The sequence below is a fragment of the Hypanus sabinus genome, chromosome 8 (assembly GCF_030144855.1).
Source record: "Hypanus sabinus isolate sHypSab1 chromosome 8, sHypSab1.hap1, whole genome shotgun sequence".
Classification (NCBI taxonomy): domain Eukaryota; kingdom Metazoa; phylum Chordata; class Chondrichthyes; order Myliobatiformes; family Dasyatidae; genus Hypanus; species Hypanus sabinus.
This window is the reverse complement of record NC_082713.1, coordinates 159,386,200-159,404,221: the sequence shown is the minus strand read 5'-3', so window position 1 is coordinate 159,404,221 and position 18,022 is coordinate 159,386,200. Positions and strand designations below refer to the sequence as shown.

General features: G+C 42.3%; 1 protein-coding gene across 5 annotated transcripts in view; it reads right to left on the bottom strand.

Annotated features, from left to right (window-relative positions):
• Positions 1–18,022, bottom strand: part of LOC132398653 (small integral membrane protein 29-like) — a 116,685-nt gene that overhangs the window by 20,158 nt on the left and 78,505 nt on the right. For all 5 annotated transcript variants that reach the window (XR_009513737.1, XR_009513735.1, XR_009513736.1 and 2 more), the window contains 2 exons: positions 4,187–4,289; positions 273–363 (listed from right to left, as the gene is read on the bottom strand). Coding sequence is in view for 1 of the 5 variants with exons in the window: in XM_059978373.1 (XP_059834356.1) it covers positions 273–363; positions 4,187–4,289 (194 nt within the window). In the remaining 4 variants the exon portion in view is untranslated. The remainder of the gene's footprint in view (positions 1–272; positions 364–4,186; positions 4,290–18,022) is intronic.

Here is an 18,022-nt window from a genome sequence, read left to right as displayed (position 1 = left end):
AGTTCCTGCATCAAGAAATGGTATCATAAATAATGTATTGACTACAGCAACAAGTAAAATATGGTTGTCCTGAAGAAGGGTCTCAACACGAAATACCAACTGTTTAGATGCTGTCCGACCTGCTGAGTTCCTCCAGCATATCGTGTGTTGCCCTGGATTACCAGCATCTGCAAAATCTCTTGTGTCTATGATTGTACCTTATTAGAGAGATATTGATGCACTTTTTTATGTTGTAAATTCTTATGAATCAAAATGAGAAAATTTTGATTCACCTGTTTCTTGCTCACCAATACCCGTATCAGAAATGGAGGCACAGTTCTCATTCTGTCCTGTTGCCTTCTCAGCTGGAAGTTCACAATTATCCTGAAATATATAAATTTAAAAAGGTAATGCTTACAGGAAAGATAACAAAATAATATTTTAGTAAATTCATAGGAACTATAGGAAAATGCACACTGAACCTCAAACCAAGGAAAGGGTTCCCCGATCCTCACCAATCTCTGCTAATAGAATCCCATTTCCCTCCCCGTGGCTGCTTCCTGTGCAAATACAGGCAACCTGCTCTTTCACTTCTCTGCTCATACTTTGACCTCAGCCCCCACAGTTCCAACAAGATACAAAATAAATTGAAGGAGGACCACTCATCTTCTTAAAAAAAGAGCAACTTTACAGACTTCTGAACTCAGTATCATGTTCTGCAATTTCACATAATGAGAATTTCCAGTGTTTTTCTGCTTTTGTGTCCGTTCCAGTAATTTCCTTCAGTGCTCTCTCCTTCTCTCCACATTTCTCTGAATATTAAAGCTCTTGCTTTAACTCTGCCATTCCCCGGAATTGATTATCAACCAGAACTGTTAACTCTCTCCGTCTGTCTCCCTCTCCTCAGAGCTAAAGTTCAGGAAGAATGGGAACAATTTAACCTTTATTGCCTACATTCCAGAATGAGGATCGCTCACTTCAGCTGCAGATAATACTGGCATATTTACACATACATTGTTTAAGATCCAAGAATAATTGACTAGCACAAGAAAGAATGGGACTTATACAAAACATCTGTGAAAGAAAGGTTTGCTCGCAACCTGATCCTACAGCACAACAGCAATGTCCTTCACAATAACATGCACAAAGAGAACCAGCAAAATGTGGATCACTTTCCGCACCTACATGCCCCATAACAAACTTTGGTCGGCTTAGACCTGATACTATTGGGCTGCAAAGATTTCCACATTCCTGTACACTTGTAGACATGGATTACCCAAGAACTGGAACGGCGTTGCTGTCGTCGTTTCTATAAATCCTGGACAATATTGATAGCACCATTTGGCAACACCATCTTCTGATTAGCCAAGGACAGAGCCTGCAGCCTGAACAACCATTCCACAGAATTGGAATGAAAGTAAATCATGCTCAACACAGAGGACCTGAAGAGGACGAAAATTACGCAGAGTAGGTTGAAGAATTTACAAACAGAAGTCCAGGAAAAGCCCTAGTTGTTTTTTTTAAATCAGGAAAAAATCTAAGCCACACATAAAAGAAAGACAAATTAAAGAATAGATAGGTTCAATCACAAAAGGACACTCATTTCTAAACTACTGATTATCCCACTTAAATAGGACAGGTGACAAAGATGGAAATAAAGATGAAATAATAAGAGTGAGTCGGGCAGCATTTGGGTAGAGAGAAACAGTTAATGTTTTGGTCCATGAGATCTCAATTGAAGCTAAAATGTAAATTAACCCAAATATCTAGGTAAGCCTATCATCAATAAAACTATTGGGGTGAGAAGAGGAGCAATAAACTCCACCCACTCCATTGTGTTACTATAAAGATTCTTCTTCTTCTTGGGTCCTTAGCTCCCAGTGGAGCAGAGGCCATCGATGACCCATCTCCATTGTCCTCAGCTCTGAGTCAATTTCTCAAGAGTGGACCAGGAGTGTCCCCATCATCTAATTTCAGCCTCAGCATCTCTCCTTCATGTGTTTTTTTGGATGTCACTTTTCCCTCTTTCTTTGGGGATTCCATTTTAGTGTCTATCTGGAGATGTTGTTGGTTGGCTTCCTCAAGGTGTGGCCATATCCATCTTACGTATTTGTGTCTCTGTGGATTCCTGGTTGGCATTTTTCACACAGTCTGGCTGGTTATTTTTTTGGCCGATCTGAAGTTTGGGATCTTTCTCAGGCACTGGTTGATGAAAGCCTGCAGTCCTCACTATAAATGTTAGCTTGTTGAAAATCTTGTAGGCAAGCAGAAATGTTAGATTAGAAGTGGCTAATGACTAGGAGTAAAGCAGAGATGGCAAAACCTGTATCTTCTGGGGCTTGGGAGAACATAATCAGAGCTCAGGTTTCTAGATCTTTGATGGAAATAATGTTTGTAGTAGTTAGGTGATTAACAAATGGAAACATCAACTGACGGAAGTTCACCAATTCAAAAAATTGTCAGTCAGTTAGGGATGCTTGCTTCTGATACATTTCCACTTTGTTTTGGTTCTTTTCCTGCTCCATGCCAGATCCACACTGCTCCAAATCATTGACCATTAGATCCCAAATGCATTTTGTGAAGTTAAGTGCAAGACAAAAGTATACAGAAATGGCAGGACCCTCAGGAGCACCAATATACAGATAATTCTTTTTGGGGTGCAAGCTAACAGCTCTCCAAAAGTGGAAGCTCAATCAGGTAGAATGGTAAGAAAGGTGTATGACATGCTTGCCTTCAATGGTCATGCCATTGAATATAAAGTCCAGGAAATCCAGGAAAACTGGCAGATGAATGAACCTTGGCTGACTTTTCCATTTTCTGATTCACAGGGAAATGTTTCCAACTGTAACAATGCAACCGCAGTATGGCTGGGATCAGCTGATTTCAAAACCGGTAATTAGAGGGGAACAGATGGATGCTATTTACTTGGTTTTCCACAAGTTGCTTAATAAGGATTCATAGAGTTCGGGGTGATGTATTGGCACAGATAGAGGATTGATTAACCAATAGAAAGCAGAGATTTAGGATACATGAGTGTTAATCTGGTTGGCAATCAGTGGTGAGTGGTGTGCCGCAGGGGTTGGTGCTGGGCCTGCAATTGTTCGTGGTATACATTAACGATCTGGAAGAGGGGACTGAGTGTAGTGTATCTAAGTTCACTATTGATACTAAACTGAGTGGAAAAGCTAATTGTGTAGGAGATACGAAGAGTCTGAAAAAAGATATAGATAAGTTAAGTGAGTAGGCAAGGTTCTGGCAGATGGAATACAAGGCTGGTAAATCTGAGGTGATCCGCTTTGGAAGAAAAAATTAAAAATTAACAGATTATTGTTTAAATGATTAAAAAAATAGCAGCACGCTACTGTGCAGAGGGACTTGGGAGTGCTTGTGCATGAATCACAAAAGGTTGGTTTGCAGGTGCAGCAGGCCATCAAGAAGGCAAATGGAATGTTGGCCTTCACTGCTAGAGGGATTGAACTTAAAAACAGAGTTTATGCTTATGCTGCAATTGTACAGGTTACTAGTGAGGCTGTATCTGGAGTACTGTCCTTACTTGAGGAAGGATATACTGGTTTTGGAGGCGATTCACCAGGTTGATTCCAGAGATGACGCAGTTAGACTATGAGGAGAGATTGAGTCGCCTGGGACTGTACTCACTGGAATTCAGAAGAATGAGAGTAGGTATTATAGAAACATAAAATTATGAAAGGGATAGATAAGATAAAGGCAGGAAAGTTGTTTCCACTGGCAGGTGAGACTAGAACTAGGGGAAATAGCCTCAAGATTCGAGGGAGCAGACTTAGGACAGAGATGAAGAAAAACTACTTTTCCCAGACAGTGGTGAATCTGTGGAATTCTCTGCTGAATTAAGCAGTGGAGGATAAATAAATGTATTTAAGACAAGGCCAGACAGATTTTTGCATTGTAGGGGAATTAAGGTTATGGGGAAAAGGCAGGTAGGTGGAGATGAGCCCATGGCCAGGTCAGCCATGATCTTATTGAATGGTGGAGTAAGCTTGATGGGCCAGATGGCCTTCTCCTGCTCCCTATCTCTTATGTTTTTTCTGCTTTGTAAAACTTCATAGTGTTTGCTTACTGGATCTTCAGACGAAGAATTTTTCTTGAGGTTTTGACTGATTTAGTCATCCTGCTTTTTTAACATATGCTATCATACAAAATATGAATTCTCAACACAGATTTTACTTACTTTTATTTCTCCATTAGTATCTACTTCTTCTTCCACATTATTATGATCCTCACTAGGGTCGTATGAATAAATCGGTACCAATTTGTTGCGTAGGTTTTCTAACCTTTGAAGCAAAGTAAAACGGATTAATCTTTTCACTGCTGAAGGAAGGAATACTTACCAAAGAAAATATTGAACAAATATATAACCCACCAATATTGTAACCTTTCTCAGTTAAGAAATTCTCCTGAGCAAGACGACAGGACCTTGGGTCATTAATTCTTTTATGTTACCTTTCACTGTAGGATACATGGTATTATTGTAGTCCAAACACTTAGCTTCAATGCACATTCAATTAGTGGATCAGTAACAGTTTTTACATTCTCCAATAGTGCTAACATGAAACATATTTTACAAACTGTATAAAATTATTTACGCAGACATTTTATTAGGAACTAATCATAGATCCCTTTGTTGAAAACAATACATAATAAGCAAGGTTAACCATTGTCTGTGGGTCTTGAATACTTTGTTTCCAGAAGACCTTTGATTGCAGGCATTGAGCTAACAAGAAAATCTCAGGGTGTGAAATTTTGGCTCCAAGGGCAGAAATATAATTGCTGAAGTATCAACATCTGGTGAATCAACCGAAGAGGAGCACCATTCATGTGAAGTTAAAGAGATGTAGCGTAGGACCTGGAAAGTGTAACTGGAGAAATTATTCTTCACTGTAAAGCAGCTGATGACAATCTTATTAAAAGCTTAGGGTGGCCACATTTGTGGATAGCAGAAACCACACTAGGAAAAAAGGGAAACCGAATACAACAGGACTATGAGTAAATAATGTTCTTCAGATATAGGGAACCAGTTTTGGGTATATTTCAGAGGGTCAATGAGAGCCAAGGCTGTTCATTACTTGGCTGATGGCTCTCCCTAGGCAATCTGTTGGATCTGAGACGCACAAAACTGTAGACGCTGGGATCTGAAGCATCAAAATATCTCCAGGAAATACTCAGTGAATCAAGCAGCATCTGTAGGAGGAAAGGAATTGACGACATTTCAGGTCAAAACACTTGCATCGTTTTACAGTTTGTGAAATATGTTTCACGTAAGCACTACTGGAGAATTAAAGGTTAAAAGCTATGGCTCTCCATTTTTGCCTTCAATTCCTCCAACAGATTATTGCAAAGCAGATGATTTGCTTCCAATTGTATTTTGTAGTTATGAAGTGGCTGATGTGGGGTGATGCTTCCACAGAGCAGGTAATAACCAAAACCAATAGTTCTACCTTGATTTCTCCTGCAAAAATGTAAGACTGAACACTAAATTACATTCCATTTCCCACTCCTCAGCCTACCGATCAAGATGTATTGCAATTTTTGATGCTCATCTTCAACGTCTACAACACCTCCTATTTCAGTGTGATATCCAAAAGTACTAACTATTCCTCATATATTCTCATCCAATTCATTATTATAGATAACAAATAATAATGGGCCTAGTACCTACCCCCTGGGGCACATGACTAGTCCCAGACCTCTATTCTGAAAAACAGCTTTCCACCATCCAAGGGTTTTTACCGATGCTGGAAATCCAAGCAACACACACCAAATGCAGAAGGAACTCAGCAGGTGAGACAGCTGCATAACCAGCCAACTTTTCAGGCCAAGGCCCTTCTTCAGGACTGGAAAAAAGCAGTGAGAAGTCAAAGTAAGGATGGGGAGTGGAGGAAGAAGTATAAGGTAGTAGGGGATAGGTGGGGAGGGAGGGGTGAAGTGAAGACCTGGGAAGTTGGTGAAAGACAAATGGCTGACAAAGGGGGAATCTGATGGAAGAGTACAGAAGAAAAGGAAAGGGGGAGAAACACCGGGGGGGGGGGTGATGGGCAGGTAAGGAGATAAGGTGAGAGGGAAAATGGGAATAGGAAATGGTGAAGGAGAAGGGGGAGGGGCCCATTACCAGAAGTTTGAGAATTCAAGGTTCATGCCAGCAGGTTGGAGGCTACCCAAACGGAATACAAGGCGATTCTCCTCCAACTTGAGTGTGGCCTCATCGTGGCAGTAAAGGAGTCCACATACTGACATGTCCGAATGGGAATTGGAAGTGGAACGGATTTCAATTCTATTTCCCATTCCCATTCTGACATGTCAGTCCACAGCCTCCGCTATTGCCGTGATGAGGCCATACTCAGCTTGGAGGAGAAACACCTTGCATTCCACCTGGGTAACCTCCAACCTGAAGGCATGAACATTGATTTCTCAAACTTCTGATAATGTCCCCTTTACCATTCCCCATTCCTATTTCCCTCTCTTACTTTATCTCCTTACCTGCTCATCATCTCCCTTTAGTTCTCCCCCTTCCCTTTCTTCCATGGCCTTCTGTATTCTTGTATCAGATTCCCCCTTCTCTAGCCCTTTATCTCTTTCACCAATCAACTTCCCAGCTCTTTACTTCACTCCACCCCCTCTCCCAGTTTCACCTATCACCTACAACCTTGTACTTCTTCCTCCCCTCCCCCCACTTTCTTACTCCGAGTTCACATCTCTTTTTTCCCAGGCCTGATTAAAGGTCTTAGCCTGAAACATCAACTATTTACTCTTTTCCGCAGATGTTGCCTGACCTGCTGAGTTCCTCCAGCGTTTTGTCTATATTACTTCCACCATCCACCCGATTTTGGGTCCACTTTGCTGGATCTCCTCGGACATCATGCGATCCAACTTTCCAAAGCTACCTACCATGTGAAATCATGTCAAAAGCCTTATGTAACTTGACATAAAGCATGCTTCCTGCAGTGTCCTCATCAACTTTCCTTCTCGCTTCATTGAAAGTCTCAATCAAATTCATAAGACAAGATCTCCCACATCCAAAACCATATTGGCTACACCTAATTAGCATCTGCCTTTCTAAATATGAGTATCTCACATCGCTCAGAATGCTTTCTAACATCTTATGGATATTAGGCTAACATATCTATAATTATGAAGTCTATCTTTACAACTTTCTTAAAAAAAGGCATAACATTTGCTATCTACCTGTCTTCCAGCACCTCGCGGATGGATAGTGATGTTATAAATATATCACAGCATAGTTCCCACAATTTCTGCACTAGCTAACAATAGCATTCTTGGATATACCTCAACCAGATCTGGAGATCAGTCCACCTTCATAAATCTTAATGCATGCATCACCTCTCCTACCCAATATGGGCCGTTCCCAAAACCTGTCCATCAACTTTGCCAGATTCCCAACTTTTCACATCTTTCTCCATGGGAAAAACAAAAGAGAAATCATCATTGAGAACTCCGTCCATCTCCAATGGCTCTACACATAGATTTCCATCTTGATCTTTGAGGGTCCTGATTAGCTTCCCAACCACTCTTTTGCACTTAATATAGAAAATAGAAACATAGAAAACCTACAGCTCAATACAGGCCTTTTGGCCCACAATGCTGATGAGAACACGTACTTACTTTAGAAATTACCTAGGGTTACCCAAAGCCCTCTTTTTCTAAGCTCCATGTACCTATCCAGGAGTCTCTTAAAAGACTCTATCATATCAGCCTCCACCATCGTCACCAGTAGCCCATTCCATGCACTCACCACTCTCTGCATAAAAAGCTTACCCTTGACATTTCCCCTGTACCTACTCCCAAGCAACTTAAACTTGTGTCCTCTTGTGGCAGTCACTTCAGCCCTGGGAAAAAGCCTCTGACTATCCACACCATCAATGCCTCCCACCATCTTGTATATCTCTATCAGGTCACCTTTCATTCTTCGCCAGTCCAAGGAGAAAAGGTCGAGTTCACTCAGCCTCTTCTCATAGGGCATGCTCCCAAATCCAGGCAACATTCTTGTAAATCTCCTCTGCACCGTTTCTATAGTTTCCACATCCTTCCAGTAATGAGTTGATCAGAACTGAGCACAGTACCCCAAGTGGGATCTGACCTGGGTCCTGTATAGCTGCAACATTACCTCTCGGCTCCTAAACTCAATTCCACAATTGATGAAAGCTAATGCACTGTATGCTTTCTTAACCATAGAGTCTTTGAGTGTCCTATGGACTCTGATCCCAAGATCCCTCTGATTCTCCACACAGCCAAGAGTCTTACCATTAATACCATATTCTGTCATCATATTTGACCTACCAAAGTGAACAACCTCACATTTATCTGGGTTGAACTCCATCTGCCACTTCTTAGCCCAGTTTTGTATCCTATCCATGTCCCACCGTAACCTCTGACAGCCCTACACACAATCCACAACACCTCCAATCTTCGTGTCATCAGCAAATTTACTAACCCATCCCTCCACTTCCTCATCCAGGTCATTTATAAAAATCATGAAGAGTAGGGGTCCCAGAACAGATCCCCGAGAAACACCACTGATCACCAACCTTCATGCAGAATATGATCCATCTTCAACCACTCTTTGCCTTCTGAGGGCAAGCCAATTCCAGATCCACAAAGCAAGGTCCCTTTGGATCCCATGCCTCCTTACTTTCTCAATAAGCCTTTAATGGGGTACCTTATCAAATGCCTTGCTGAAATCTATATACACTACATCCACTACTCTACCTTAATCAATTTGTTCATTCACATCCTCAAAAAAATTCAATCAGGCTTGTAAGGCAGGACCTGCCCTTCACAAAGCCACGCTGACTATTCCTAATCATAATATGCCTCTCCAAATGTTCATAAATCCTGCCTCTCAGGATCTTTTCCATCAACTTACCAACCACTGGAGTAAGACTCACTGGTCTGTAATTTCCTGGGCTATCTCTACTCCCTTTCTTGAATAAGGGAACAACATTCGCAACCCTCCAATCCTCTGGAACCTCTCCTGTCCCCACTGATGATGCAAAGATCATCGCCAGAGGCTCAGCAATCTCTGCCCTCACCTCCCACAGAAGCCTGTGGTACACCTCAGCCAGTCCTGGAGACTTATCCAACTGATGCTTTCCAAAACCTCTAGCACATCCTCTTTCTTAATGTCTATATGCTCAAGCTTTTCAATCCACTGCAAGTCATCTGTGCAATCACCAAGATTCTTTTCTGCAGTGAATACTGAAGCAAAGTTCCTGCCTGATAGCTTCATATTTCCCCTTACTCCAATTAAGCGCTTTCCTAACTTGTCTGTTCCTATCCCTCTCCAATGCTATGGCAAAGGAGATAGAATTGTGATCACTATCTCCAAAATGCTCTCCCACTGAGAGACCTGACACCTGACCGGGTTCATTTCCCAATACCAGATCAAGTATAGCCTCTACTCTTGTAGACTCATCTACATATTGTGTCAGGAAACCTTCCTGGACACGCCTAACAAACTCCACCCCATCAAAACCCCTTGCTCTAGGGAGATCCAATCAATACTTGGGGAATTAAAATCTCCCACCATGACAACCCTGTCATTATTACACCTTTACAGAATCTGTCTCCCAATCTGCTCCTTGATGTCCCTGTTACTACTAGGTGGTCTATAAAAACATCCAGTAGAGTTATTGACCCCTTCTTGTAATTTCCACCCAGAGACTCAGCAGACAATCCCTTCTTGACTTCCTCCTTTTCTGCAGTCGTGACACTATCTCTGATCAATAATGCCACGCCCCCACTTCTTTTGCCTCCCTCCCTGTCCTTTCTGAAACATCTAAAGCCTGGCACTCGAAATAGCCATTCCTGCTCCTAAACCCTGGCCACAACATCACAGTTCAACTACCGAACCACACTCTAAGCTCATCCGCTTTGTTCATGATGCTTCTTGCATTAGACACATCTCAAACCATCGATCTGAGCACATCCCTTCTCTATCACCTGCCTATCCTCCCTCTCGAACTGACTCCAAGCTTTCCCTGTTTGTGAGCCAACCACCCCTTCCTCCAGTTCATTTCTCACCCCTCAGCCATTCTAGTTTAAACTCTCCCCAATAGTCTTAGCAAACATCCCTGCCAGGATATTGGTCACCCTCAGATTCAAGTGCAACGTGTCTTTTTTGTACAGGTCACGCTTGCCCCAAAAGAAGTCCCAATGATCCAGAAATCTGAATCCCTGCCCCCTGCTCCAATCCCTTAGCCACACATTTATCCACCACCTCACTCTATTCCTATACTCACTGTCGCGTGGCACAGGCAATAATCTTGAGATTACTACCTTTGAGGTCCTGCTTCTCAACTTCCTTCCTAACTCTCTGTAATCTGTTTTCAGGACCTCCTCCCTTTTCCTGCCTATGTTGTTGGTACCAATATGTACTATGACCTTTGGCTGTTCACCTTCCCACTTCAGGATATCGTGGACACGATCAGAAACATCCCGGACCCTGGCACCTGTGAGGCAAATTACCATCTGTGTTTCTTTCCTGCATCCACAGAATCGCTTGTCCCATATTGCTGCTGCCTTCTTCCTTTCTCTACTCTTCTGAGCCACAGGGCCAGTCTCTGTGCCAGAAGAGTGGCCACTGTTGCTTCCCCCAGGTCGGCCGTCCCCCTACAGTACTCAAACAGGAGTACTTACTGTTAAAGGGGACAGCCATAGGGGTACTCTCTAGTATCTGACTCTTGCCCTTCCCTCTCCTGACTGTTACACATTTAACTGTCTCCCGAGGCCCCAGTGTAACTACTTGCCTATGGCTCCTTTCTATCATCTCCTCACTCTCCCTAACCAGACAAAGGTCATCTCTCAGGATTCTCTTTTTGTTAGCTGTGTCCAGGGAGGATTCATGACACAGTATGTTGACAGGTCAACTAGAGGAATGGCCAAACTGAATCTAGTTCTAGACAATGAACCTGGACAGGTGACATATCTGTTGGTGGGTGAGCATTTCAAAGACAGTGACCATAACTCCCTGACCTTTACCATAGCCTTGGACAGAAATAGGAGCAGATGGTATTCAAAAGTATTTAATTGGGGGAGGATACACTATGACGCTGTTAGGGAAGATCTTGGGAACAGGTGTACTGAGGGAAATACACAGTAGAAATGTGGAGATTATTTTAAAAATAATTAGCTCTACTTGTCACATATACATTCAAGTATACAGTGGAATGCATCTTTTGCATCAATGACCAACGTAGCCCAAGAATGTGCTAGGGACAGCCCACATGCATTGCCATGCTTTTGCCACCAACATAGCATTCCCACTACTTACTAACCGTAATCTGCACACCTTTGGAAACCATGTTATCGCTGGGAGAATGTACAAACTCCTTACAGACAGCGGCAGGAATTGAACGTTAAACACTGGCACTGAGATGGAAGGAGTACTTGCATGGGGTTCTCCCATAGAGGCAGGGAAAAGATGGTAGGGTGAAGTAACAATGGTTGACAGGAGTTGTGGAACACCTAGTCAAGAATAAGAAGGAAGCATATTTAAGGTTCAGGAAGCAATGATCAGATAGGGCTCTTGAGAGTTATGAGATAGCCGAGTAGGAGCTTATGAAGGGACTTAAGAGGGCTAGAAATGGCCATCAGAAGGCAAGTAGGATCAAGGAAAGCACCAGACATTTTACATGTACATGGATGAAAGAAAAATGGAAAGCTATACAGGAAGAAAGGATTAGATTCATCTTGGAGTAGGTTAAAAGGTTGGCACATCATCGATTACAAGGCCTGTAAAAATTTTCCTCAATTGTTTTATGCCAAAGCCATCTCATGCCCAAGTACATCCTCTATATATCTCCACTGCTTGATCCCAGCTTCCTGTATTTGACTCAAGCTGCCTCCTTTTCTTGACCAAAGTTACAATATCACTTGACATCCAGGTTTCCAACTCCCAGGATATTTGCCTTTGACTTTGACATGTAGTGCTTTAAGTCTTGCTATGTCATTTAAAAACCTCCCACCTGCCAGAGTTCCTTTTGCCTAAAAACAATCTCGCTCATGCAACCTGTACAAGCCCCTCTCTAATACTATCACAAAATTAGCCCTGCCCCAATTTAGAAATCAAACCTGTAAACTAGTTCTGTCCCTTTCCAGAACTATCTTAAAACTGAATTCAGTTACTTGCTCTTCCTTATTTCCCAGGAGTAGGTCAATCTTCACCCGTTCCCTAGCAGGGCCCTCCTTGGTACTGTCTGAGGAAATGTTCCTGAAGGTACTGAATAAATTCTAGCCCATCTAGACCTTTAACACCATGGTAGTTGCACAGGTTAAAAATTAGTTGGCTTTTTCTTTAAAGGTAAACTGTCTACAACAGCATGATGAGTGAGGTCAAAGTGGCCTAGTCCTGAAGAAGGGTCTCAGCCCGAAACTTCAACAGTTCATTCATTTCCACAGATGCTGCCTGACCTGCTGAGTTCCTCCAGTATTGTGTGAGTGAGAGAGAGAGAGAGAGAGAGAGAGAGAGAGAGACACACACACACACACACACACACTTGGATTTCCAAGCATCTGCAGATTTTCTTTGTTCTGGAGTGGCGGTGTTGCTGATTGACCATTCTCCTGTTTGCCCAGTTATCAGATCCACTCCAACTGGAAGTATTTTGAAAGTGACAGTATTGTGGCTAAAAAATATTGGAATGGGATCAAAGGATTGTGCTGCCAGTATTGCTTCCTTCACTTCACATGTAGAACTGCATTGGCAGAACAGCAACACTCCAATATGCCAAACCTAGACGCTTTTCATTCAGTTTCCAGTTATAAGATCTAACTGAACTGTCCTTCTTGCACAGGTTACAGTCACTTTATTATTGTCAGTCCATGCAATTGCAAAGGAGAAATAATCATAAAATAATGCATTAGTCTGCAAATACAATACACTAGTTTTACTGGGGCAAAATATTAAAGAAATCTCTAAAACATCTTCAAATAAGAAAGAGCTCATGACTTTTCTGATAAATCACGCTGATTATGAAGTATTAACGTGAGCCTATTAGAGCTGTAACAAGTTCAGGTTCCTAAAAAGATTCTTTAATCAGATAGGAATTAGTATTCTTTCTCTTTCTGCAGTTTGGCTTAATATTCAATTACATTTTACTTATTGACATAAAATGCGGAGTAGGCCCTTCCAGTCTGTCGCGCTATGCTGCCCAGCAATCCCCCAGTTTAATTCTAGCCTAATCAAGAGACAATATACAATGATCAATTAACCTACCAACCAGTACTCTTTGCACAGTGGGAGGAAACCAGAGCACCCAGCAGAAACACACCCAGTCACAGGGAGAACACACAAACAGCTTACAGGTAGCTATGGGAATCGAATCCCGGTTGCTGGTACTGTGGAGCATTGCACTAACCATTACGCTACCGTGCTGGCCCGTTTGCATCAAGCATGGCTTCCTATGTACTTCTAACTTCAACAGTAAGTTGATAATCAAATTCATGATTTTGTTTCACAAGCTTAGCATGATTCATGGATGGGCACGTAGACAAAAGCCTTCATTCATAATTTATTCTTGTCTGCTTTGAAAACTGGGCGAAGGAGGAGAAAATACTATTAAGTAATAAATTTGATAATCAATCAATTATCCTTCCAGATCTGAGAGCATTTCAAAATAGGTTAAGCTCCTTTCATGTAAGAAGAATGTTTGGTGTCTACAAATACAAAATGCATGTTCATCCACGATATTAATAATGTATGTCTCTACTTCTTTCATAAAACTTCTGAATAATAAATTCTTCCCCATTTCCCTTCAATCTGTACATCACTGCAAGTTCTCCATTAAACAATTAAGCAATACACTTGTGCAGGGCAGGAAGAGAGGCCATAACCCAAAGTTATTAGTCTAAATCTTGATGAAAGGCCCACATAAAAAATATTATTGATCCCAAGGAGTAGTCTTTAGGTACAGTACCTGACTTCTTATTGCTCTATCTTAAAATGCTCAATATAGTTTTTAAAATTTAATTCCAATACGCCCCAAACCCTATCTTTTTCTTTCATTCTTTGTTCTAACTTGTTCCTTTCAGACGAGCAGAATTAGGCTATTTGGCCCATGGAGTCTGCTCTTCCATATTATCATGGCTGATCCAATTTTCCTCTCAGCCCTAATCTCCTGCCTCTCCCTCCCCAACCCTTCATGCCCTGACCAATCGAGAATGTATCACCCTCTGCCTTAAATATACATAAAGACTTGGCCTCCACAGAGGCCTGTGGCAATAAATTCCACAGGTTCACCACTCTCTGGCTAAAGAAATTCCTCCTCATCTCCATTCTAAAAGGACATAGCTCTATCCTGAGGATGTGTCCTCTGGTCTTAGACTCTCTCACTATAGGAAACACCCTCTCCACATCCACTCTGTCAAGGTCTTTCACTATTTGATGGGTTTCAGTAAGGTCACCCCTCAATCTTCTGAATTTGAGTGAATACAGGCCCAGAGCCATCAAACGCTCTTCACGTGAATCACTTTGATGAACCTCCTTTGAACTGGCTCCAGTTTTAGCACGTCCTTGCTAAGATAAGGGGCCCAAAACGACTCACAGTTTTCTTTCCTTTCACTAACCTGAAGATAATACAGTAGCAACACAAGTGAGATATTTTGATGCATGTGCTAAATTGATGTCAATGAGTAATTTGATTACAGAAGAACTTGAAATGTTGGGATAGACCATTTGGCTCCTTGTGCCTTCTCTGCCACTCTGCTAACCATTGAGTGAAATCAAATAAATGGAGAAAGATCTTGCCTCACATCCACATGTGATAACCAGTGGGAGTTACTGGACAAGTCAGACACAGAAAATGAACTCATACTACCCACTTGTTAATTTCAGGACACCAAGTATAAATGTTGGCTTGGTTACACAAAATACAAGGGGAAAACATACATGACTCCCTTGTCCGTTCATCCCTCCCTAATGATCTCACTCCTGGCCTTTTTCCTTGCAAGAGGAACAAGTGCTAAGCCTGCCCCTACACCTCCTCCCTCACTACCATTCAGGGCCCCAGTCTTTCCAGTTGAGGAAACACTTCACCTGTGACACACAAAAAATGCTGTGGAACACAGCAGGCCAGGCAGCATCTACAGGGAGAATGTCGACCCTTCGGGCCGAGACGTTTCAATCCTGACAAAGGGTCTCGGCCCGAAACATCAACATTGCTTCTCCCTGTTGATGCTGCCTGGCCTGCTGTGTTCCACCAGCATTTTGTGTGTGTTGCTTGAATTTCCAGCATCTGCAGATTTCCTCGTGTTTGCCTTTTAACTTCACCTGTGAGTCTTTTGGGGTCATCTACTGTATCCGATGCTCCCAGTGTGGCTTTCTGTATATTGGTAGTATTGGCCAAGGTAGATTGGGAGACTACTTCGCCATGCACTGGCCAGAAAAAGCAGGACCTCCCAGTTGCCAACCATTTTTAATTCCACTTCTCATTCATATTCTGACACGTCAGTCCATGGCCTCCACTACTGTCACGATGAGGCCACACTCAGATTGGAGTGGGTTACATCCAATCTGATGGCATCAACATTGATTTCTTGAACTTCTGGTAATGGCCATTCATCATTCCCCATTCCCTTTTCCCTCTCTCACCGTATCACCTTACCTGCCCATCACCTCCCTCTGGTGGTCCTCCCCCTTTCCTCCATGGCTTCCTATCCTCTCCTATCAGATTCTCCCTTCTCCAGCCCTGCATCTCTTTCACCCATCAACTTCCCAGCTCTTTACTTCACCCCTCAGCCCCCCCTCCTAGTTTCATCTATCACCTTGTGTTACTTACTCCCCTCCCCAACCTTCTAACTCCAACCCCTCATCTTTTTTTCTTCATTCCCAACGAAGGGTCTCAGCCTGGAACGTCAACTGTATTCTTTTTCCATAGATGCTGCCTGGCCTGCGGAGTTCCTCCAGTATTTTGTGTGTGCTGCTTTGATTTACAGCAACTGCAGATTTTCTCTTGTTTGGGAAAATATTGCCATTGCCTCCAAGCCTAAGTCGTACTTCATTCCAGCACAAGTTCAAGGCCAATTTATTGCTGCCATACCAAGATGATATAGCACAATTGGTGTGTTGTCTGCCAGATGAGAGATCAGACATCTGTTTTCTTCGTCAATCGGTGGCACCACTAGATGAGGCGTGGGACTTGGAGAACATTTCAACCTCACCCAGCTACCTCAGACTGAACAAAGGGTCTGCTGAAACAACTCAGAGGGGTGAGCAGCATTGGTGGGAGGAAACATATCGTCAGCTTTTCAGGTCAAAACTGGCATTAGGTGAAAGATGTGTTGGCCAGCACAGAGAGAAGGGTGGGGGCCGAGGGTGGTGAGAAAGGATCTTGAGATGATTGTTAAACTGAGGAGTGCAAAGTGGCAGGCTAGGGGAGAAGAGTTGTGGTGGAGTGTGAAGACTGTAGCAGGAAATGGAGGCAGAGAATGCAAGAGAGGAAAAAGAAAAAAATACACAACAGAAGGAGCAAGGTGGGTGGGGGGAAGGTAGAATAGACATGGGAAACAGCTGCTGGAGGGGGAACAGCAAGAACTCACAGCACTGCCAGAGCAAGATTAGGATAACGAGATGAGAACTGAGAGGCTAACGACATTTGGAACCAGTTTAGGGGTGGAATGGGATGGGTTGGGGTGCAAAGTGAATGGATGAAGTCAGGAAGTGGAAGACGATAAAGATGGGTGAAGGAGAGCTGGGGGACAAAAATGCGAGCACCGGAGGATAAGATGTACTAGTGTGGAGTAGGGGAATAAGGTGAGGGTTGGGGAAGAAGGTGAAAAATGAAAATGGTGATTACTGTTTATTTGAAACTGGAAATCTCAATATTCACACCATCAGGCTGTAGACTACCCAACGTGAAATATAAGATATTACTCCTCCTGTAGCGGGCTTCACCCTGGTAGTAGAGAAAGCCAAGGATGGACAGGTCAGTGAAGGAGTGGCAAGAGGAGTTGAAGTGGGCAGCAATTGGAAGCTCGGGATAGTCAGTGCAAACTGAGCATGTAAAATATTGTCCCAAGATTCTTCAAACTTCCTTATATCTCTATGAAATACCTTGGGATGTTCTTCTGTTACTTTGTAAATATATTAATGAAGTTAGCATGAAGCAATTTTGAAAAGATGAAGATCTCAAGTGCAAGAGAGTATGCTTAAAAATTGAAGATGTCAACCTTGGGATTCTACTAGAGTTTCACATTTTTTACAAAGGAAAGTTGACTGATTACAATATCAAAGGCTCCATAAATAGTTGATAGTGGTGAAAAGTTCACAGTAAGAAACAGCCAGCAAGAAAACAAAGTGCCAAGAATTGTAATATAGAAAAGTCACATTGCATGTAACCTTTCATGTATTGGCTAAAAATAAATTTAGGCTTCCTGAAAGTGTTAGTGATATCCTGCAGATTTTTCTACACGGTGAAATTACATGCCAGATGGCAGCTTTACAGAATTGTGACCCTCAAAAGATACAATAAGTCACAAAAGGAGCAATAACACTGAAATACTAAAGTTAATTTTTAACTTTCTCAGCTTTTAATATTAATGAATGAAAACTGGAATGGTGCTGGAACATGTGAAAGCACCAACTGAAATAGAGAACGAGTGTGAGGATTAGGATATTTGAGTCTTTAATGAAGAAAATAATATAAAAGGTAGATCAATTAATTCTAAAATTATCCAATGGTATCCATAAACTGTAATCAGTCACCCACTGATACTCCAAAGAAACCTTTGCTTCAAGAGGTTTGACAGACTATCAGAAAGGATTCAAAGTTAAACTGTAACTGGTAAAGGGTCTCATTGACTGCCCATATTCTTCCACAATTGACTTCAGTGCCTGTGTAGGAAGAGAACATCATCTACATTCTCCTTTCTGCCATTAAGAATGTGCATAGCAGGCACAGTGGCTAAGGGAGAAATTGGATACCGTATAAAGTTTTGTCAGATAAACAGTGAAATAAATATTTCATATTTCTCAACAAGTAGGCATTGTGTTGAA